The sequence below is a fragment of the Lonchura striata genome, chromosome 1A, assembly GCF_050655825.1.
Source record: "Lonchura striata isolate lonStrDom1 chromosome 1A, ASM5065582v1, whole genome shotgun sequence".
Classification (NCBI taxonomy): Eukaryota; Metazoa; Chordata; class Aves; order Passeriformes; family Estrildidae; genus Lonchura; species Lonchura striata.
Genome location: NC_140741.1, coordinates 24,845,266 through 24,868,266, shown reverse-complemented (window position 1 = coordinate 24,868,266; position 23,001 = coordinate 24,845,266). Strand labels below are relative to the sequence as shown.

General features: G+C 42.6%; 1 protein-coding gene across 1 annotated transcript in view; it reads left to right on the top strand.

Moving 5' to 3' along the window:
* The window catches only part of SYN3 (synapsin III), a 189,038-nt gene that overhangs the window by 29,821 nt on the left and 136,216 nt on the right, over positions 1-23,001 (top strand). Inside the window, exons 3-4 of the mRNA XM_021553949.3 lie at positions 3,182-3,239; positions 12,911-13,002. Coding sequence (XP_021409624.3) covers positions 3,182-3,239; positions 12,911-13,002 — 150 coding nt within the window. The remainder of the gene's footprint in view (positions 1-3,181; positions 3,240-12,910; positions 13,003-23,001) is intronic.

Genomic DNA, 23,001 nt, shown 5'->3' with positions numbered 1-23,001 from the left:
CCCAGTCCATGGGGCCACATTTAAATGGATTGCCTGGCTCTATAAATCCCACCCAGGAACTGCTCTTGAGCATGGCCCTGCAGTTTTCTTCAGTCAAAACATGTTTACATGCTAATTCACTGAGATCACAGCGACCGCACCAGCCCATCTGCACCCTGCCTAGCCAAATTATAGCTCTGTGTTCTGCTGAGCTGAACATCTGACATGCTGTAAATGAAGGGTTGGCCAGCCAAGCAGTGGCCAGGCCTGCAGACTGCCTGGGAGAGGCGCTGGGGCTGTGTGGCAAGTGGCTTGACCAGTCCCAAGCTGGGGATGTTGAGCCCTCCTGGGGCCATGAGCTGCTCCTCTCATCTCTGGGAGCTGAAGGTGAGTGGGGACACTTCCGAGGTTCTCAGAAAGTTTTTGGATTGGGCACAGCTTCTCTGCCACACTACAAGCTGCCTAGATGACTCTGCAGCAGTCAGATCCTAGACAGAGGTCTGGAAGAGATTTGCTCAGGTGGTTTTGGGGCAGAGAGCATCCACAAATGTCTTGTACAGCCAGGAGGCTGCCACAAACAACTCTCTTTCTCATGCATCCCCACCACAGCAGCATGGTCTTCCTTTCCTCTGTCTCATGTCCACTGTGAGAACCACAAGCCATTTCAGACATTGTGCAGAACTGACCAAGAGTCTCTTACAAGGATACTTCCACAGCATTGACAATGATTCCAGCTTGCTTAAAATTTGAGGAGCTCCAGGAGGATGCTAAGGCCATTTTTCATTTAATTGTGATAGCCTCTACTGCCCAGGAGCTCCAAAACCCCAGGTGAGAATTGAAAACATTATTCCATCTATTTCAGAGATGTTTCAGTAAGAAATGTTTTATTCTTACCCTTGGTTGTCTAAAAATAACGGACCAAAATATTTGGCTGCAAATTGCCTAGAACCTGTAGTCTTCAGAGACACTCAGAGCAGGTTAAGCTTCCTGGGGGAATCTTTTGGGAAGACAGTGATATATTTTACTGTTAAAGGAAAGTTCTAGGGACCTTGGATGAGACAGCCTGTGTGGAAAGAGGGATAGGACAGAGAAGTCACACAGTGTCTAAGCTGAGGTCCCTTGTACTACTCCAGCAGCTCCTAACGCTGGATGCACCCTCTGTTTGAAAGTGTGACCACCCATAAGCCCAGCCAGTAGTGCAAAGAGGAGAAAGAGGATTGTGTAAGCATGTGGAGGCTCATTTCCTGGACCAGGCAGTGGAAGCCTCTTTGATGCCTCTGAGCCAAGCTGAGGACCATGGTCAGTCACACTTCATTACAAGCTGAAGCACAGCATCATCAAGGAGTTTGCAACCAACTGGTCAACAAAGAGGAGAGGCCATAGAGGGAGGAAGTGTGTTCCATAAATGTGGGTAAGGAATATGTATTATGAGCGTGGTGGGAATAAACCTTGTACCAGGGAATAGTACGCTTCAAATTTCAGACCAGTTCCTGTGAGCCCTGTGAAAGCTTATTGCAGTTTTTAAGAAGTCACTGGTTCCAGCAATATCTCCAATGTTTAGGAGTGAGGAATGTTGCCAGACCCTCTTGAGCCATGCCTCCAGAAATTTAATGGAATTATTAAGTGAATTTAGAGTTCCTGTTTATTGTTAGAGGCATGATGTCTTAGCTTGTCTGCTGAGTTGTTCTTTTTATTTTTTTCATACAATGCTCATAAATTCAAAAAAAGAAGGAAAAATGGGCAGAGATCTGCTCTTTATACAAAGCAGGGTTGTTCGAGTCACCTGGTCTTAGTTACACCTGGCTGCTACATTGTCCCTCACCTACACAGAAGTCTTACATGTTGATGGATGGGCAGTCCGGGAAGGGAAGTGTGATACAGCATTCAGATGTCCTTGTTAGAATTAAGCAGAAGGCTTTTGTAATTTTTGATGTATTTTTCTATTACAATGAAAAATTTTTACTTCATTTTGAGCCAGAATAACAAAACAACTTTTTTTATTTACACGTCACATTTCTTGGGGAGGGGAGCATTCAGCTATAAACTGGTGTGATTCAGCCACAGGGAAAATTGCCTTCCTACTGTCTCTCCTTTTTTTATTGGAACAAATAGACACATAGTAAAAATGTGAGCCAGCTTTTATTTTCCCTCTCTCTTATACTATAAAATAGGGAGCAAAGACGGCTTCCCCTCATTTTCCTTTACTTCTTTATTCTGTCCTGTCTTTGCCAATTGGAAACAGAACCCAGAGTTACTTTGTCTCTGGAAACAGCTCTTGTACGGCTAAACTGTTTTCAGTGCTTTCCAAATAGAAAAACTCTTTGGAGCCTACATGGCCTTCTGAAAGTTTATAGGGCAGGAGGACAAAATAAATTCATATTTTCTTCTGTCAAGCTTGTTTGGTGAGAGGAACAATTGGAGAGAAATACAGGGAAATTTATGTTGGCAATTTCCCCATTCGCCAATCAATAGAAAGGGCATTATGCACAAATATGAGTACAAAAACCTAAAACTGCCTGTCCTTTTCCTGTTTTCTTCTCCAGCACTACTGTCAGCCTTCCCCTTTCACAAACAACCTTCTGGAAGTGCTTTATTGTCTGCATAGTGTGGGGAGATAGGAACAGAGGTGGTGGAAGCTGTAATATTCTTCTCACAGCAGTGTTCAATCCCAAAACAAACACATTTTCTCAGTTCAGGAGAAGAGATGCTTCATCAGTGACCCTGTAGAGATGCAGACACAGTTTCCCTAAATCAACAGCAAAAAGAAACAGAAGTGGAAAGCAGCTCTGGAGCAAGAGAGAATGAGAAGAGGTTTCACAAGTACTTCAGCTGTGATGATAAAGCTCCTTGCTCAACATCAGAAGTTCCTGATGTTGTTCTCCTTTTACAGAATAGAGTATTAAATGAGATATAGCAAGGAATCACTGATTATAGTTGTTCCCTGGAAGAGATTAGGAGAACATTTGGTTTTCAGTTTGAAAATTAAATTAAAAAGTAACAAGCCTTGAAGGAACTTTTCAATGTGGTTTTCATCTGACTTGGCAGGTTTCTCCTGGAGAACAGAAAGGTAAAAGAAGATAGGAATTAGAAAAACATGCTGTGACCCAGATAGCAAAATGGGAAAACACAGAAGCAAAACCGTATGTAATGAAAGCAAAAAAATCTTATTTAACCATGTTTATCTCTATTGTTTCTTCTGCAGGGCCAAATATTTCCAGGGGAAGAAGGTGAATGGAGAATTTGATATCCGAGTGGAACAGGTCAGTGTCAAGTGAATTTCTCTCTAAGCAATATATATGGACACGGCTAGGGAGAGGTGATCTGTCCCAGGAACAGTAACGAGGTTCATAGCATGTTTTTTTATGTGCTCTGCTGGGCACTGGACACATTCTGTTTTCCTGTTAACCTTGGCACCAGATATTCATTTCAGTTGAAGCCTCTTCATGTTGGGGTCTGTACCCTGCTCTGTGTGTTTATGAAGTGTCTGTCAAAAAAAGTCCCAAGTGGACTGAGAATGAATTCTGTTGCCAAAAAAAAGTATTAATAATAATAATCATCTGCAGGCACCCACCTTGAAAGCAGGCATAAGAAGAGAGAAATGTAGAGATTAGAATGTGATCTTGAAAGAATCATATATTTGTTTTATACTCATTAGGACTCAAAAAAATGCTTAGGTGAGTAAATAAAGCTGCTGAATGTTGTTTGAATGACCTGATATTTTCTGGTTTTATAAGGCTGTTCATTCTGCATGATGTATGTGTGCGGATTAATAATGCAGTGGTTTTGAAGACTTTCTCAGGACCTATTACTCTTGAAAAGGTGTTTCTTCTCTTTTCAAAGGGGTCCTGTCCTGTTGTGTATGACTGTTCATGAGCACACATGTTCTGATCAAACTGTGTCTGCGACAGATTTTTCTTTCTTATTGATATCACATTTGTCAGTCTGGGTGGCATTAGCAAGAATAATTCTTCCTGGCATTTCCTTATCAAAGTCTTTATTTTGTTGTCTGCCTTAGAAATTATCCTAAAAGAGAATAGGAAAAATTTAAAAATCTACAAATCCTGCTACTCACTTAGAAGTATGAAACCAAATAATTTAGGTTTTCCCTTCAAGCCTCTGATTCAACCCTCTCCATCATTCAAAGCAGGTTCAGCTTCAAAGCTAGACTTGGTACTCTTCAAAATGGCCTGTTAATTCTTTTCTAAACCTCCAGTCTCTGTCTTTCCCCTCATAATCCTTCTCCTCAGATGTTCTTGCACTTGAAGTCCTTATAAAGGAACTGCCTTCAAATGTTTGGTGAGTGCAGGTCAGGAATGGACTCCTGATCCCTGCTGGGGTATCAAGCTGTGACCCTCGTCACCTTTACAAGGTAGCTCATCACATGTCTCCTTGGACTCTTGTAGGGACACTTTCCCAGTTTACCTCTTGAAATCCTTCACATAGGCTGAATACCCATATTCTAGATGAGGCAACAAATTGCTCCAAGCAAAGGCCATAATGCAGTTTTGCTGGTGAGGGCCATGGCTAAGCCCCTCAGCTTTCATTAAATGCCCACATAGTGACTACTGCAGCATTGCCCAAGGGAATGAAGCCCCCAGTGGGTAGGAGAGCTGAGGAATGGAAAACAAGGATCCTGGCTATTTTCCACTTTTCCCCTCCTTGCCACTCAGATCAGGCAGCCCAGCCTTCATTTAGTGGACAGGGAGCTGCTCTTGACTCCTCTAGACCTCAGAAGGAGAAGGGATGATGACTTTTCCCAGCTGGATCAATGTCTCTCCAGGGAAACACAGAGGCTGCATTGTCAAGGGCAGTCCTTGAATCTGACCCCAGGGCCCTCATGCATATTGTTAAGGTCAAGAGAGAGGCACTGCTTCCTTCAGACTCTGGCTTTTTCTTCCCTTCTTATTTTGTCCATCCATCCTTCCTCAGTATTTCTTGATAGTTAATTTTCACTTCTTGCTCCTACCCTACTTATTTGGAGCCTTCCTAATCTCACCTCTTCCTCAAGCAGTCCAGCAGCCTAAACTGTTATGGAACAGGTCTCCTGAAGCTCAGTGCTGACCCTCTCTACCTGAAAAATGAAGTTCTTCCACAGTTTTCTTATGAAAGAAAAAAAAAAAAAAAAAAAAAGGAAAAAAAGAAAAGACAGTAACTATGTTCATCAACATGGCAACATGGTCCACATCTTTCTTTCTGAGTTCCCAGCTTACAGTCTTCACTCCTGTAACCCTTCCCCAGACAGCACACAGATTGTGCCATGGTGCACAAGCCTTAACCTGGCTGTTCAGTTCTGAATAAACTCTCCATGTTTGATTATTAGGCACCTCTTGAACCATTTGGTCTGCTCAGTAAGTTCATTTAGTTTTTCATTTTTCCATTTGATTGTGTTTCAGATAACCACACATTCTTAACTCAGCCAGAAATGCAGTTTGCCTTAGGAGCTTTTTTTAGATTTTATAGGAGAAAAACCACATTTGATCTGAAAAGCTAAATAACAAAGAAGTTTGAATGGCAGAAAGCAATGAAAGGAAATATCCAAATGTTAAGTACTCTTGGAAAAACACATTGGGAAAAAGCCACTGCCTTATTTTTACTGACCATGCTAACTCTGCCATTTTTCCAGGATGTTCAGTAGCTTGTTTGAACTTTTTCTCCCTCCTCTTCCATATCCATCTCTGTTACATTTTAATTCTTTCTAAGCAAGCCATTTTAGCAATCTGTTGGGGAAGCAGAACAGCATAGTAGGTGATATTTTTTGAAAGCCGTGACATCACTTATTTATAATGGAGCAGGAATGCTGCAAGCAGCAGCATCTCTCCCCCTCTCAGCAGCGGGAAGTGAGTTATCTAATCTGGTTGTGCACCACTACCAGCTCTGCAGGCTGCCTCCCCCCTCCTCTGAGGAATGCAGGACATATGTGATCATGCTGTCCTGCTCTGTCTGTCCCCACACCCAGCTCTGTGGAATGCATTGGCTCACTTCAGCTGAATTAGAGTAACAGGCAGATGTTTGAAGATACTGAGTTTCTGCAAGAGGTGAATCCAGTTCATGTCAGACACTGGGTAATACTCAGGGAAGAGGCTGTAAAATGTCATCCTGCTGCTCAGGGAGCTTCTGCAAGTCTTAGCTTGTATGAAAATAGGTTTCATGGACTCTCAAATAACGTTTTCTGGTTCTTTGGCACTGAGTGAATTGCATACCTTGATAGCAACCCCAGGCCCTAGTTTGTCACATCCATTATCTCCAGGAAGAGACAGGGGTTCCTGTGGGCATCACCTGGTGCCAGTGCATGAGGAGAGAGCTGGCAGGGACACTGTGGTGTGTACACCACTCTCCTGTCATTCACTAAAATTAACGTCAAGCCTGACTTTGTTTCCACCTTTGTTTCTTCTCTTCTGATCTTCAGTGTAACACCGAAACCATATATATAATATGCTTTAAAGGCTGAAGGATTTATTGTTGTCCACATTTAGTAAAATCAGGTAAGCAGTATCATTGCCTTCTTCCTGCTGGCTGCAGGGAGGGAGGTGAAAGGCTTTGGTGGTGTAAAGCTAGTTCAAGCACTCTCCTGAGTCCTGGCCCCTTTTTTCTTTGGAGGCAGTTTGGATTGCATTTTGCTTGTTTGGGTATTTTTCCACTTCTGTAGCAATGATAGCTATTCATGGCACTGATCAAAACACTGATCCAAAAGTGAAAATCTATTTGACCTATTCTGATTAAAACCCTGATGGTTTAAGTTTTACTCAGTGTGGGTAAAGCTCTAAGGTTTAAAACAGCTGAGTCTAAAAATACTATCTCTATTTTGTGCTAAAAATAAGCTGCTTAGATTTTGATCCACATTGTTGCTTTTACTTGTCTGGTGATTTCTAGCTTTCAGAACTGCAGTGTGTGCATCTCCAGTTCTTTTCTCTAGAAATACAAGTACTAAAGAATTTCTTTTAGAAATGAAAAGCATAAGTTTGAATAAATGGCTCTAAAAGTTTAATTTAAAGAAGAATCTTAAAGTGCCACAAGAGTGGACCACATTGCTTTTAGTTTCTCACAGAAAAAAAATCTTGCTTTTATCTCCTCAGTTCTTCATTGGCCAGAGGACAGGAGGCATTAGAAACCACAGTATACTGAGGAAGAGGAGGAATTATACCATAGGCCTTATGCTCTGTCAGATGTTTTCCTTCATTAGAGAGAAACTAATTCAGCACTTCCTCCCCACACTCTCTGTGCTGTCCCAGAGAAAACTAAACCTTGCGTGCTCTAAGGATTTCTGGGATTTTTTTATCTGGATCATAACATACCTTGTGTGGAGTTTCCTTGGGCATGAAGCATGCCCCATGCCCCAGGGGAATTCCTCGTGGCCACAGATCCCCAGCACACCCACAGGCAAGCAGAGGAGGGCAAGAGATGGGGCTGAGACCTGGACAGCCACAGAGCCATCAGACAGACCATGACCCTGAGGGCGGGGGGAGATGAGGGGGACACTTGACACCTGTCTGGAAGAGTGATTCTGCAAAGCAGGAGATGTGCAGAGCAGGGTCACTGGGATGGCCATGGAGATCTGGCTTGTGAGAGGAGACTGGAAGAGTTGAGTTTGTTTCTCCTGCCGTAACAGAGGATAAAGGGGACATGAGTCCTTTCAGTAAATACCTTGGTGCAAGTGAAGGTTTCAGGACATGGTGCCAAGGGTAACAAGGGGTTAAATCCTATGGTTCTGATGGTCTTTTCCACTCCTGTGCCCTGCATGGACCAATAAGGGACACAGCAAGCAAGAGCAAGCAGCACCTCTTAGAGAGAATCCACCACCTTTAGGATACCTTTCCTGCAGGTATTTCCCAAAGGAGTTTTAATATGTTCAGAGATCTCTCTCCTGGTATTGGCTAATTGATGGTCGAGTGGGGTGAAAAGTGTGAAAGGGGAGTCAAGAAGCCCAGAAGTACATCTACATTTTTATGCCTGATGTTTGTTCACCCTTCTCCTTCCCACCATTTCCTGCTGTGACGAGGTAGGTCCATCTGTCTGTCTGACATGCATTTTTCTTGCACAGCTCATTCACTTGTTCCCACTGTTCAGTTTATTTTCAGGGAATGATTATTCAGTGAACTCCTATGTACATGCTTCTGGAAAAGTCTTGTGGTATAGATTATGACTCCATTGGCAGCACTGTCAGGAAAAATTTGTACTTGGCAGAAACAGAAGATAATTGTACTACAAATCATGAATTCCAGCTCCATTGTACTTCCCCCCCTAAAGACGTATTTTCATGTGTGGTGCAAAATGGTCCTTTCAAAAGGTAGCGTCTGACAGGTCTGTGTGTATGATGAAAGGAAAACTAGCCTCTTGTCAAACAAGGGGGTAATTTTTATTCATTATATGTTTAGGGTTTGGGTTTTTTTCCAGCTGAATGCCAGAAAGCAGTTCAAGAACAGCAACAGAGTTCTCACAGCTTGCCACATGCAAGCATTCAGAAACCATGAATAAAGGGAGAAGTAGTAAAAATTACTCTAAAATCATTATTTTCTTAAATGAATACTATATTTTTTTTTTTCATGGGCTTTTGGAAGTTTACAGAGTTCATGGTTTTGAGCCATTTCCTGGGATCAAAATATTTAGAAATGTGTTTTTTCTAAACCTCAAGTTTTCAGGTAGTCACATAACTTCTGAAATGAAAACCCAAGAGACAATTCTGAATATCATCAGAGCTGATGAACCAAAAGGTGTTCACACAGGTGAAGGCATGTGGATCTTCAGCACCAGCATTGTCTCTAGCCTAGGAGAATGCATCCCAGCTGCAGGACTTGTGAAGAGCACTTGTGGAAGATGCTCTTGGAGCCACAAAGCAGTATTCACATCACAGATGGATTCTCTCCACTCTTTCCTCCCAGAGAGCAATCCTGGTATTGGGGATAAGGTGGGGTGCAGGGTGCCTGCCCAAGGAAAAAGTCTCATGAAAAGACACAAATGTCTCAGGATGTGTAGTCTCTAATTTTGCACACCTGCATAGCCTCAGCCCTCATCCCATAGGCATCCAAACTATCTGCCCACCTTTCTGCCTGTGCAGGACTTAGGGATTGCTTACTTTCCCCTTGAGATCCTTGTAATGGTTGTAGTGAAATGTGCTGCTTTAGGAATGCAGCCTGATGTGTGCCTTTCCTTGTACATATTGGAAGATCTACCAACAAATAAGGCATAAAATCCACAGAGGAATGTATGAGATTTGATTATACAGTAGCAATTCCTCAAGTGCCTAAGCCATGGCACGGACCAGGCTAGTCGGTTGCCCAGACAAAGCAGTTCAAAGATTATAGTGGATCTCAGCCAGAATGAATTAAAAAATAGTCACACTGCTGCATACATATGCACAAATCCATACTCACGCATATGGTTGGCAATTTTACATATGGAGGAAGTCGTGGACCTGCCAGAGAGATTCCCTGTGACAGCAACAGCTCTGATCAATTCACTGAAAAACATCACCTACTAGAAAATCTTACAAGAATGGGACTAATTTTGTCTTAAAAAAAAAAGAAAAAAAAAAAGAAAAAAGGAAGGAAAAGTCTTTGAGGAATAAGTCTTCAGGTTCTGCAGAAAGAAGTAATTGACACAAAAAATTGCTGCCTTAAAAAGTAAGGGGAGAGATTTAGATAGGGCTTTAGGAAATTTTTCTATTGTTGTTAAGGTACAGACTGCCTGAGGAGGTTCCTCATCTCTGGAAGACAGAAGAAGGTTATGTAGCATCTGCACACAATGGCAGAGGCAGAGCTGGTCATGCATTAGGAAAGAGAGAAAGACTGTGTGATGTCTTGAAGTCCTTCCAATACAGCTTTCTGTTATTCTACGAAAAATGCTTAAAATACACCTTGAACACAAGCTTCCCTTAAATCACTAACAGGCATAGCTGCCAAGCCAGGCATTTCTACTATTGCATGATTGAAAATGACAATATCTTCCTGTTTTAATATCAGGAAACAGAAATGGACACTCTAAAATAGCTCACCAAAAAGATCTCCAGCACACAGAGGACCCTGATGGAAACTGAGACTGCCTTAAGGTTTAGTCCAAATGATTTGGAGAGTCTTCTAGTTCTTAATACCTGAAGGAGGCATTTTTGACAAAACTGTGATCAAAGCAGCTGTGAGCATCATTTCACATCTGAGCCTCAGAGGGGTATGAAATATTTCTACTCCCACAGTCTTTTTACATTATTCTTCAAGACAGTTTGTGTCACGTTTGTCACACGTGGTTTGCTCTTGCCCTGAATGTTTTTGCAGCCACTGTCACTGCTGCAAAGTATAAAACACCATCAGGCTAATGCAATGCCTTCTTCTGTTCCATGATTCCTAATGCAAAGGACTCTGCAAGGCCACGGGGAGCTGGGCTCTCCCGTTTTATGCATAGTTACCTGTCACTCTATCTGCATGGGCTGCTTTCAAAGACCTCTTTGTCTGCAAGGTAAACTCAGGCTGGAGATGATCTCAGAGCTGAAATCCCAGCCAAGGGAAGTCATTGGGCTACAAAACCCACAAAGTTAAAAATACAGGGAGCACTGGAAAATCAACAGGAAACAATTTCTGCTGACTGAAGGTTTTAGCCTTCTTCCAAAAGCCAGCTAGCAGCGGCCTGTTGGGTGGAACAAAGCAGCTACATGAAAGCAGCAGCATTCTTTTACTTTGTCTGTTAAAGCAGATGTGAATGCCAGGCAAAGGTCAAGACTGTCCCTCAGCTATGATTGTAGATCTGGACATTTTGGGATTGAGATAGCTGAATCCCCCAGACCCTCTCTACACTTCTCTCTCCTTGCCAGTGTTCCCGGCACAATGGTTGCCAAAGGGGATTTCTCCTTTTCTTCTGGCTCTTGACATTAGCAGGGCCTGAAATCGGTCCTGGCAGTTTGGCATGAAGTGCTCAGCAGCTCGGGGGGCTCTCAGGGCTGTTTGCAGGTCAGGTGTCTGAGCACAGCTTTGTTTGGCCTGGCTGCCTCAGGGAAACGCCTGTCAGACCAACTTAGTCAGAGTGCCAGTGCCCCTCATCGAATGAAGATTGCCCATTTTCACCCCCAGCAAACAGGAGTGTTAAGCTCTTTACTACAAACTACCACAGAAAAAAATTTGGGAAAAAAAGCATAAAGAACATGAAAATACAGACCCAAAACTTCCCTTTCTTGTACTAGTGTTCATATCAGATGATGCATTCCTCAGCAACAGAAGCTGGAGGTCCAGCTGGACGACACTCTGCTTTCAGAGTGGGACATCTCTGAGGCATATGGAGACACAGAGGTGGAACAAACATCCTGTCATCTCCCCAGTCCACAGAGCCTCTGGAGCTAATGTGTAAACTAACAAGCTTGCCATGACCCATTGGGTAGATCACCAATGGTGCCCAAAGCATCTGATCTTACTGAGTTTGTCCAGGGTAGACTCCTCTCTCTCTAGGTGTCCTGAGATTATTCAAATGTATAAAAGGCAGGTACCTTTCAGGGGTACATGTTTTCTTACCTCTGATCTGTTAGGGTCACTGAAGAAGCATGGCTGTGGCCAAGGCAACACAGTGCAATATCTCATGAGTAAAATCCAGGCAGTCAGCTGAACCACTGCCAATCCCTCCCTGTGAGCATGTCTGTGTGTGTGTTTGTGTTTGAAGCAGAATTTATTTCTTGGCAATGGGAATTTTCCCCCCTTTTCATTGTAATTGGGAGTTACAATGATGTAAGATCGTGTAAGGGTGTTGCTTTAAAAAGTTTACGCAGAGCTGCAGACATGAAATCTCATTACATCATTGGGTCACCAGTCCACAGCTATTGCTTTAAAATTATGTGGATTTTAAAAGGAAAGTTGGAAATTATTTTTTCATTTGTCGTCTGGCCTTTGAGCCTTTACAGGTGCACAAGTTCTCCATTGGCAAGTTTTTTCCATGAGTTCATGAGGACAAAACATGCTTTTTTTTTTTGCTTGCTTGCTTTTTTTCCTTTTTTTAATGTATAAAAGTTGTTCCTGGCACTATCTTTTGGTTCCAACTAATAGAAGTAGCAGAAGAACATTAAACAGTACAAGGATCTCAATAAAGTCCTAAGTATTAGCAGCACCATCTGAGTGTTCTGGTATTACACAGCTACTGGTTACAAGATGACTTTACTGCTGCCCAGTCTTCATCGTACTAAGTATGAAAAAATGCCTTAAAAGGAAGGGGAAAAAAACTACTCAAAAGGAGAAGACTATATTTTCTGCCTCAAAAAATGAAACCTGTTAATTTATATTTATCATAATCACCCCATGTCTTTTGCTCTGCACTGCTGAAATACCCCTTGTCAACCTTTCCAGCCTTGCAAGTCATGCCTCTTTTAAAATACAAAGTGTTTTAATCATTGTGCAGCTCTGTTAATAACTTACCCAGCTTTGCAAACTCTTTAATAATAAAAATCTTAGTAATTTGCATCAAATCACATCAGGTGACTTCTGCTTATCACCTTCCTGCAACATAATGAGGTTTAAAAAGGTTTAAATCTTTTGTATTAGGTTTATAGCTAGCCAGTGGCACGACAGCCAATTCAGACATAATTCTAAATGGATGTCTCCAAGCAGAAACCTGGAATTTGAATTCAAATGACCTTGCATCTTTTTAATAACGATAATGATAATAATAATAATTATTATATATTCTGTGTGCATTTTTCAGCCTGCTCATTCTTAATTCCTTCAGTACTTATTACTGCAGTAAGCCTAATCCTGTGTACTTTTACACCTCAAGTGTGGGAGCCATAAATACTTCTGCAGTCTCTCAGGGCAAACCAGCTATAATTGGATCTCCAGTTGCCTCACAGAAAAAAAAAAAATAAAAAAAAAAGGAAAGGCACATTCCAGACAAAGAAAATTCTGCGTCTGTGTCTGTGTGTTTGTGTCTCTGCCACCCTTGAGTAACACTTTGTCCTTTTTCTCCATTCCAGGCTGAGTTCTCTGAGTTGAACCTGGCTGCTTATGTCGTGGGTGGCTGCATGGTGGACATGCAGGTCATGAGGAACGGCACCAAGGTGGTCAGGTGAGGAGCACCAGCTGGTCTTGGAAGCTGGACTCTGTGGATCAATGTTGGGGCAAGCAGGTTGGCCTCATGGGGTGACAAATATCTGAATCAGGGCAGCACAGTGCTCGTAGCTTCAAGGATTCTTGGAAGTGGTGAAAAGACTGGCCTGACTCTGGTGGGTTTGTATCAGGTCTCAGGTGCACATTATGCCATACAGTCATTGTTTCTGGTCTAGACACTTTGTGCAACAGCAAATGCCTCTTTCTCAGGTTCTTTTTAGCCTTCAGACTCCCAATAAAAGGGACAACAGATCTCCCTTGATTTTTCTCTCCTTCTCTGAAAACTAACCCTCATTTTAAATAGAGGCTTTAATTCATTAGCCTATCTGTCTTGGGCCCTGATCCCAGTGAACTACCTTTGCAATAGCCTCTAAGCCCAGACGAGAAACTTGGCATAAGCCAGCAGTATGCTCTCACAGTCCTGAAAGCCAACCACATCCTGGGTTGCCTGCAAACAAGCATGGCCAGCAGGGCAAGGAAGGGAATTCTGCCCATTTGCTCTGTTCTGGTGACCCCCCACCTGAAGCACTGCATCCAGCTCTGGGGCACCCAATGTAAGAAGGACGTGGAGCTGTTAGAGCAAGTCCAAAGGAGGGTCTTGATAACCATCCAGAGGTTGAAACACCTCTCCTGTGAAGACAGGTTGAAAGTTGGGGCTGTTCAGCCTAGAGATGAGAAGGAGAGACCTTATGGGATCTTCAAGTACTTAAAGGGTACTATAGTGGAGTTCTGCAAGGGCGTGTAGTGATAGGACAAGAGGGGACAATTTAAACTGAATGGGGCTGATTAAACTGAATGGGAGTGGATTTAGGCTATATACCAGGAATATATCCTTTACTGTGGGGGAGTTGAGACACAGGCACAGGCTGCCCAGAGAAGGTGTGAATGCCCATGCCTGGCAGTGCTCCGTGTTGGATGGTGCTTTGAGCATCCTGGTCTAGTGGAAGGTGTTCCTGCTCATGGCAAGGGGGTTGGAACTAGATGACCTTTGCATCCCTTCCAATGCAAAACTATTCTGTAATTGTACAATCCTGATGCTTGTAGCCTGATTTGTTCCTGAAACACCACTTTTCTTTTTGTGGGAGGTTCCCAGTGCTCTGGCCTTGCCCTGTGGTATATCTCAGAAATAATACCTATCTCTGTCATGGGAATTTCTGTCCTACTAGCATTACTTCATAATTGCAGTCATTGCAAGCAGACTCTTTTCCCAAGCAATGCTTCTCCAATCGCACATCCAATCCCTTCCCAAAAGCATTGCTCCCCTTCTTTCAAGCACGAGAGTGACAGCAATTTGGAGCTGATGTTAGATGCATCTTTACAAGTTCTATGTAAAGAATAGTGTACATTGTCACATCTGTGTATGATGCCTCTGTTTACCTTCACCAATATTGCCTTCTGTCCTATTATTCCCAATCCTTCATCTTTATGGTTTCCTCACTACTCTACATTTCATCTTTGATACAATAGCTTTTCTATGTTTATCTTGAAATCTCATTGCTGTTCCAAATTAATTTTTCTAGCCATCCTCCTTCTTTTTTGTACAGTTCCTATGCACTTTTTGGTGTATTCAGCATCTTTGAGTTTAATACTGTTGACACATTTAATCAATGCTTTTGTCTGTTTGCAACTAGTTCAAAGTTAGAGATAGAGACACATAATATAGCATGCAGTGATATTTTTGAAAGGGATTATTAGAACAGCTGAAAAACTGTAACTTTGAGCATGCTGGTCTCCGTTTATTTTCTCAAAATCTCATTTCCAGTCCAAACAGTGCAAAGCAAAACATCTCACTGACAATTAGCTATGACTGTAGTCCATCAATTAATTTCAGGTTTTGACATCTCTCTTAGTACATCCTCAAGTCTCCATTTGCTCTTTGGTAAAATTTCATGAGCCTCTGCTAAAAAATTTTAAAGCTGTGTCTGTTACATGCATTTGCTTTCTCGTGTCCCACAAATGTCTGTTTCTGAGTGAAACAAAGCATTATGTCCCGTGAAGTAGCCGCTGGAGCACTCATCAGACAGTGTGCAGCGCTAATGCACTCCTGTGTTCGCTTGCTCATGGTGCTGGAAGGTTTCCCAAGAACCATTTCCTAGGTTGATCACATCTTCATTTTCCTTCCTGTGTCTTTCCTCCCAAAGCCACTCATACATCTGGCAGAAAGATCTTGAGCTATTAAACTGAAACTGAAGACAAAATTTATTTTACAAAACTGTCTGGGGCATGGTGTTCATGTTTCTGCTCACAGTCAACGCACAGGTATTCCAGCTACCATTTTTGCATGGATATTTATATGTGAATTACATGGATTAGCTCAGGTTTTTTGTTTGTTTGTTTGTTTGTTTTCATCCCTGCATGTTTAAGGACACATTTGCATTGTGGGAAGATTTGGTAAATATATACTTGTCTGGATATGCAATTTATATAGCATATATTACATGCCATAATCCTTGCAAACAGCAAATATTTTTACAGCCTGTGTTGATGTGCCCCTGTTGTGCCCAGCTCAGTGAGTTTAAGAGCTCAGGTCAGCCAATGTCCACAGCCACTCCAATACTCTAGAAGGTATAGAAATTAAAACTCTTTTTCACTTTAGAAAGGAAATTGTGGAACTGAGCTGTGTAAAGGCACCTCAACACATCCACATGGGTACAGCTGCCTCCCACTCTCTTCAAGTCCCACCATCCCACCCACAGCTGTGTCCTGCCTGGCCACAGACACCTTTCAGAGCGCCCAGCCACAGGGAGACACCTTCAACTCACACATGTGCACCAACCCTGCTCCTGCTGTCATCTTCTTTCCATCACTTATTTGGCCTCTGTTAATTATTGAGCAAAACATTCAGTCCAAAGTCAGAATGGTTCTAGATGGTGAAATATAATACTCATAATATTTTTGAATACCCAGAGTCATGCAAATCCCACTGACAACTTATAAGGAGATAAATAGAGCACCATCTTGCTAATAAGCACATTTGGGATTCCCCCTGCAGGAGCCCTGCCTGCTTCACATTCTTCTTCAAAGGGAGAGCAATAGAATGTAGCAGTTTACTGAAAAGACTGGACTATGGGCCAGTAGATTTAATCCACTTAAATAATAAATTTCTTAACAGCAACAATTAATATTCAGGTTCATATTAAACAACCACTGGGCTGCCATCTTTACTGATAAGCTATCTAACAATTTACTAGCCTATTAAATTCTGCCATTTTGGAGCAGGTCACCTAGTTCTTTCTTTAAACTGGAAATACCATATGGAACCCATAAAGCAAAGTTTAAACCAAAGGTTTTTTTCTGCTGATCAGTTGATATTTTTTGACACCTTGGAGTTAAGGCAATCTTTCACACCCCATGTCAACTGATTTGAACTGTACCAGGAAAAAATTGTGGTTCTTTTACCAGGAATATAAATCCCCTAGTAAGAAGGTATAGCAATCCTTAAAGCCTTCCATTTACCACTTTTGCCTCAGGAAAATTTAAAATAAAAAAAAAGAAAACGACACTTTAGAAATACTATTGGCAATTACAGAAAGCAAAGATATGGACATATACATGACTCCTAGCCTGTGCATCTTGAAATTAGTAGCTACAAGTAAGTTAGCAAACAATTTAACTGAAGCCAGACATTACTTATGTTGCCTGAGTTTTAAAACAAGTGTGGTTCCAAGAATTTTAATTTTATAGTAACAATGTTCTGGGTGTACAGATTCTCTTTTTTAGTTACTACATTCTGCACATCTATACAAGAGGGTGGAGAATTTGAGATAATGTCAGCAAAATGTGCTACTGGAGCCAGAGACTATCACCTAACAAATCTAAAAAACTGCATCTGTGTTTTCTGTGCTAGATCCACCATGGTTTGTGAAGGTTCCATCAGCCTGTTCAGCACATTTCTTCAGAGAGCTGGCCATGAAGCATCTTGTGCAGCCTCTAGCAAGCACTTTTCTGTGTCAGTGCCCTGTAACCCTTGCCCTGGCTGAGGACACTGGTGGGATGAGCTGAGCAGAAGCAGTGTTGGGTTCAGCCAGGACTCGTGGGGTGGGGAATGTCCCACACATTGGTCCTTGTTATCCCAGTACTTATTTGGAAAAAATTGGCAGCAGACCTTCCCTATTGAAAAGTTAAATGTGGGAATCAGGAGGTAGTGTTTATTCATCTCAAAGGATCTCTCACCAACTTAGACACAGCAATTCCTGCTCCCAGTGCATACACAACCTCCTTTTGGACAGGTCGACCCACAAAAACAGAAAGAGAGAGAGTGAACCATCTGGAATCTAATTTACTCTAGAAAGCTCTTGGACTGTGTCACTTTAGATGGGGTTAGATGTGAGGAATGGGATTTTATTTTTACATTCCTCTGAAGGGCCTTTCATATCAATATTTGGGCAGTGTAAAGAGGCTGTCAGTGTTGGCACTGCACCTACTCTGAGATGCACTTTTGCTTTCAGGATATTATAAAAGTGTCTAAGTAGAAATGAAAATTTGGGCTGTGTCTGTTTCTGACAGCAACATTTAGACTCCCAAACTATGATCTCAGGTTCTGTATTCAATTAAATGGTTGACTGTTGGGCTTCAACAGACTTCAGCTATTAATTCCAGTAGATATAAGGCAGGGATATGTTGAAAATCTGGACAGCTCTTTTACCTGGGGAATACTAACGTCTTTGGGAGCATTTCAGACCTTTAAGGATATAAATTAATCATGCACCAGACTGCTCTCATCTCCTGTCTCCCTGTAGAGCTTCCTCTTTTGCCATTGGGGTCAATCATCCAGGAAAGAAAGGACATTTTTGCATGGGACCTATCAGAGTGGTGGCCATACCACTTCGAGTGTGGCATGCAGGCTCTGTGCAGCCCCGCAGCACAGACAGCAGCTGGTGGACCAGGAGATGCCCAGGGTCTGATGTGGGGAGGACCCTGCCAGGAGAAATGGCCCTGGCAAGTGCAGAGGGGTGTCCAAAATGGCAGCAAAGGAAAGAGGAGCAGCACTCAGGACAAAGCCTTGCTGCGGGGAGATCTCTGCCATGGAATGATGTTTAGCCTTACAGGCCTTGCCTGCATCTGGCCTGTGTGTGCAAGGTGTGTGTCTCCCCTGCTCACCCTGGATGATGTGCCCTTGCACGGCCGTGATGGGGTCAGTGAATTCTCCAGTTTGTCCACACAACTCCATTCATTCCTGCAGTTAACACTGACATTCCTGTTGCTCCAGCTGATTCTGTGCTGTGACAACAGGACAGCAGCCTATTGAATCACCATCCCCCAAAAGTACTTTTTTCCTTAAGCATATTTTCACACTGCAAGCTACAGTATGGTCACAGCTTGAGGAGGAAAATCCTTTTACATGGGAGAGGTAGAGAAGAAACTGGCCAACTCACAGGTGTTTCCCTGCTATTCAGAGCTTGCAGACTCCAGGAGATAATGATGACTAAAAAAGATACATCTGCTCCAGGATGCGAGACTCTTTAAAGCCCAGTGAGGACATTGTCCTCTGCCCACTGCATTTTTCCCATCCCAATATGTTCACTCACCCCAAAGGCCCATTGAGAAGCAGCTGCCTGAAAGGGGCATGGAGGTTTTCTATCCTACAGAGTCCATGCTTGCTCACCACACGGTAGTTGCACATTGCTAGAAGCATATTTTCTTGTCTCTCCAGGACTATTTGTTCACAAGAATTGATGGTTTCTTGTAGGCCTTCTACAGGGACAATGCCCAGGAAGGTCATGGGAGTAGCTGCTGTTTCTGGACTCTGTTGTAAGAAGTACTGGTAGGCAGTAGCTCATTGTCCAGCTTCTCATGCTCCAAGAAGCTTGTGCCTAAGACAAACGCCAGCCATTGTCTAATTCCTGTCTCTTTTAATTTAGCTATTGACCCTAATTAGGATCTTTTTTGAAATGTCTTTTTATAGTTATTGTTGTTGTTTTGGGGGTTGGGAGTGGGGTGGTGTTGTGTTGGTTGTTTTGCTGTTCCAAACCAAATTTCTGCAATTTTCTATGAAGTTGCAAATAGGAGAAAAAAATGGCAGAAACTGATAGGGAAAGTTTAGGTTTCTAGCAGCCACATCGAAAAATATGTTGAGCGCATGGTTGCCCTAAGTTTCACAGAAAGTGCCCCATGGTGGAGTACAGTATGTGCTATGTATTTAACACTGAGAAACATTTGGGCAATATTTTTTCTATTGATGGCATGGCAATCCATAAATGTAATGGAAAAGTGTGTGTAACAGCCTGTAAGCTTTTGAAAATTCAGTTTAGGCAAGGGACCAATGTGCTAAATGACCACTTTCCTCACTGAAATACCATGCAGAGACAATGTCTAACGGGGTATACACCCTGGCAAGCTGCAGTTGCATATGAAGCAATTTAACACCTCTAGTAAACATTTATAAACTGAGAAATTATTCCCATATGGTGGATGATCTAACGTGTTTTTTCACTAATATATCCCCCTCTTCACCTGCCTGTCCCTGTCCTCAATACTTTATTTAAAATCTTTTTTAGCAGGAAGTACGAAAGAGAAGGGACAGTGGCGTGTGATGATTTATGTATTTATTCTCAGTTACTTCCACCTCAGCTCCTGCTGCTAAACAGCTGCTTGGAGGCCTGCTTCATCCCTCGGGGTTTGCTGATGTCCCAGATGAATAATGTCCCCCTTCACCTCCCCAGCAGCTGGCGCCCAGCCGATGTGCAGGCAGGATGCTGACAGTTATCGGGAAAGCATTTGGCATACAGGCAGCTGCCAGAAAGAAAAACTCGCTCTGAGCAGACCAGGGTGGAGAGCATTTCAGATACTAAACTACTCCCTGACCCTTTTTGCATTTACAGTAATTCTTTCCAATAAGGAATAAGCCACCAGGGTCTGGAGCACTCAATAAGTAGTTCATCCAGGATTAAATACAAGAAGAGTTGAAAATTTTGTATATTGTTTCAGTCTTGATCAGCTATTTTCTTTATCAATCCTGCCACAATTTGTCTTCTTTCCACAGGGGTTTTTACTAAGGCTTCTTCCAGGGAATGGCAATCATTCTAATGTCACTTCAAAGTTAGCCCTGCAATGAGCATGGTGTTGGGCCAGATGATTTCCAAAGATCCTCTCCAACCTAAATTACTCTATGACTTTATTCTGTGATGTTGGAAAGTATTTGGATCACCTTCTGTAAAAGCTTAGATCACAAGCATTTTGAAGGCAAGTTGGTGTTGGCAGGTGTGGTTGTTACTACTTTCAGGCTTTGTCTGAGTCCACATGCTTTTCCTTGTCAATGTCAATCAGTTTAGAAGTAAAATATATGGCAGATTTTTGAGACTGTCAGAGTACAGTTCAGAGAGTGTGTGACATGATTTAATGGTTAGCTGAGCACTGACCTGTGGCCGAGAAGCAAATCAGAGCATCTTCCATGCTGTCCTCATCTGCCTGCAGTGGTATCCTACTGCAACTGTGATTCCTGGCTCCTGCTGCTTTTGTGTGGGAGATTTCCCACACTTCCCATGTTTTTTTACTCAGCCATTCTCTATTAAAATGTTAAAAAAAAAAAAACCAACAAAAACAACTTTCTCCTCCAGCCCAGCAAGGAGAGATTATTCTTTAGTCTATGTTGCTTTCTTTTTTCTCTAAAACCAGCTCTGTGTTACCTTATTTATATAGGCAGTCACATTTGTTCTTTCTTTGAACATTTTCAGCAGGGTTTATTTCTATCTGTGGAAAATATGACATGAGGTTTTGACTGAAAGAACATTTTTTTCTTAGCAAATTTTCCACTTTACTAAAGCATCAAACAGAATGTTAAATCTAACACTGTGATAGGAGAAAATGTCATTGATTTCATATTAATTTTCAGTAATGTAGTAACAATGCTATTACACTGAAGAAACGCACAAAAAGAACTTGTTCCTATTTATAAATGCCATTTTCTATTAGGTGTCAGACACCTGAGACACTACATTTTTGGAGGGATTTTTGCACTTCTTGGGCAAAAGTTGCAGCCTCTTATGGCTTGGACTTGTGCCTCAGACGTTTCCCTGAAGGGTTCATTAATTGCCAGTAATGCAAAACTTGTATCATTTTGCTAAATTATGCAGCTCTCTCCTCTCTTTGTCATGCCAGATAGGAAAGGCTTTGGAAGGGAACTTAGACAGAGTGTCTTGATCCCTGGGAAGTATCTGAAAGCTGAATGAAATCTCCTAGAATAATGGAGGGTAGCCAGAACCTGAAGTGAGGATGTCATCTTCAGTGTCCTGGGAAGACGTTTTTCTATTGACACAAAGGGCAGAGTGTCTTGTAAGACTGTCAGTCTTCTAAAAAGAGATCAGGAGAGCTCATCCTTCTCCCAAAACACCAGGAAAAATCTCACTCATCTATATACCAGCATGGTGAAATATAAAGCACCCTTTGGCTGCAAATGATTATGCACAGCAGAAGGGGTCATAAAGAAGTATTTTGACAATCACAGAATTGGTTGGGAAAAACATCTAAAAGCATTGATCCAACCATTAATGAGCACTGCCATTTTCACCACTAAATCACATCCCTAAGTGCCATATCCACACACCCTTTGAACAGTTCAAGGGGTGGCGACTCAACCACTTCTCTGTGCAGATTGTCTCAAAGTTTGATAACCCTTTCCATGAAGAAATTTTTTCTGATATCCACTAAACTTCTGACACAACCTGAGGCCATTCCCTCTTGTCCTATACCTTGTTACCTGGGAGAAGAGGCTGATCCTCACCTCACTACAACACATTCCAGCACCTCATGTCTTTCTTTCAGTGAGGGACCCAATACTGAACACAGGATTTGAGCTGTGGCCTCACCAGTGCTCAGCACAGGGGGACAGTCTTATGTGTTGTGGTCACACTATCTCTGATGCAAATAATGTATTCTTCTGTGCTCTTTCTTCATGCCCTCGAATCTCTTTGTGCTTCAATGAGAAAAGCTGAAGGACCAGGAAGCAAGCCAGAGTTATGGCTATATGCAGAAATAAGGAATAGGAGATCTAAGTCATTAAACATCCCAGCAGGAATTATTGTCAGCATCTTCTCTACCACAAAGCAGGCTGGGGAACTGCTTTCTGCACAGAAATATTATTGATTGTTATTCATTTTGCCACTGGTCTTCGTTTCTCCGTTCAGGCTCTACTGCTCTTCAGCTGATGTTTATTCTCAGCTAGTCCCAGCCTGGCACTCCACTGCCTTGCTCTCAGTATCCATGGGAACATTCACATTGTTCCACAGCTCTAAACAGGGATTCAGTGTCCACCTTCACTTCAGAGATTCACTCCTCATCTTCTGCATGAGAGAGTACCCTGCCTTTCTACAGGACACAGAGTTAGAGAATAGGCTTTTCTACATTAATTCTGTATTCTTGTGCCCATTGTCTAAGTGGAGAAACTCTTTCTTTGCCAGGATCTGAAAAGACAAGAGCTTTTTTCCTGAGATTTTGGCTGGCAAAAGTAAAGCAAATGAAGGCAGTTTCCCAGCCACTGTGTGTCCTCCCCCTCTCAGAAAGCTGGATGAAGAGAGACATGCCCGGAGTTCCTGCCTCTCCAGGCACCACAACTGTTCAGTAAGTCAGCACAGATACTGAGGCCTGGTCCTAAGTAGCTGGTTAATCCTTCCTGGGGACCTGTGCCTGCCTCCAGGGTACTTTCTACACAGCAAGTTCAGCAGAATGGAGCAGCGCAGACTTTCCAAGATTTGTATTTACTTGCTGTGTCTCAGCAGGGGTCACCCCATTGACACCAGGGAGGTCCATAAATCAGCTGCACAGTGATAGCACAGCTCTCTCGGCTCATTATGCATCTTGTTCCTGGAGGAAAGCACCACCTTTGGTGCCAAGTACATTAGGGAACATGCCTAGGCTTAAAAAAACTCCATGGGAGGGAATCACAACATTTCTACAGCTTGGCCTCTTGCATCACAAAAGCTGAGCATGCTCCTCACCGTGTCTCAGGCGGGTGATAACGCAA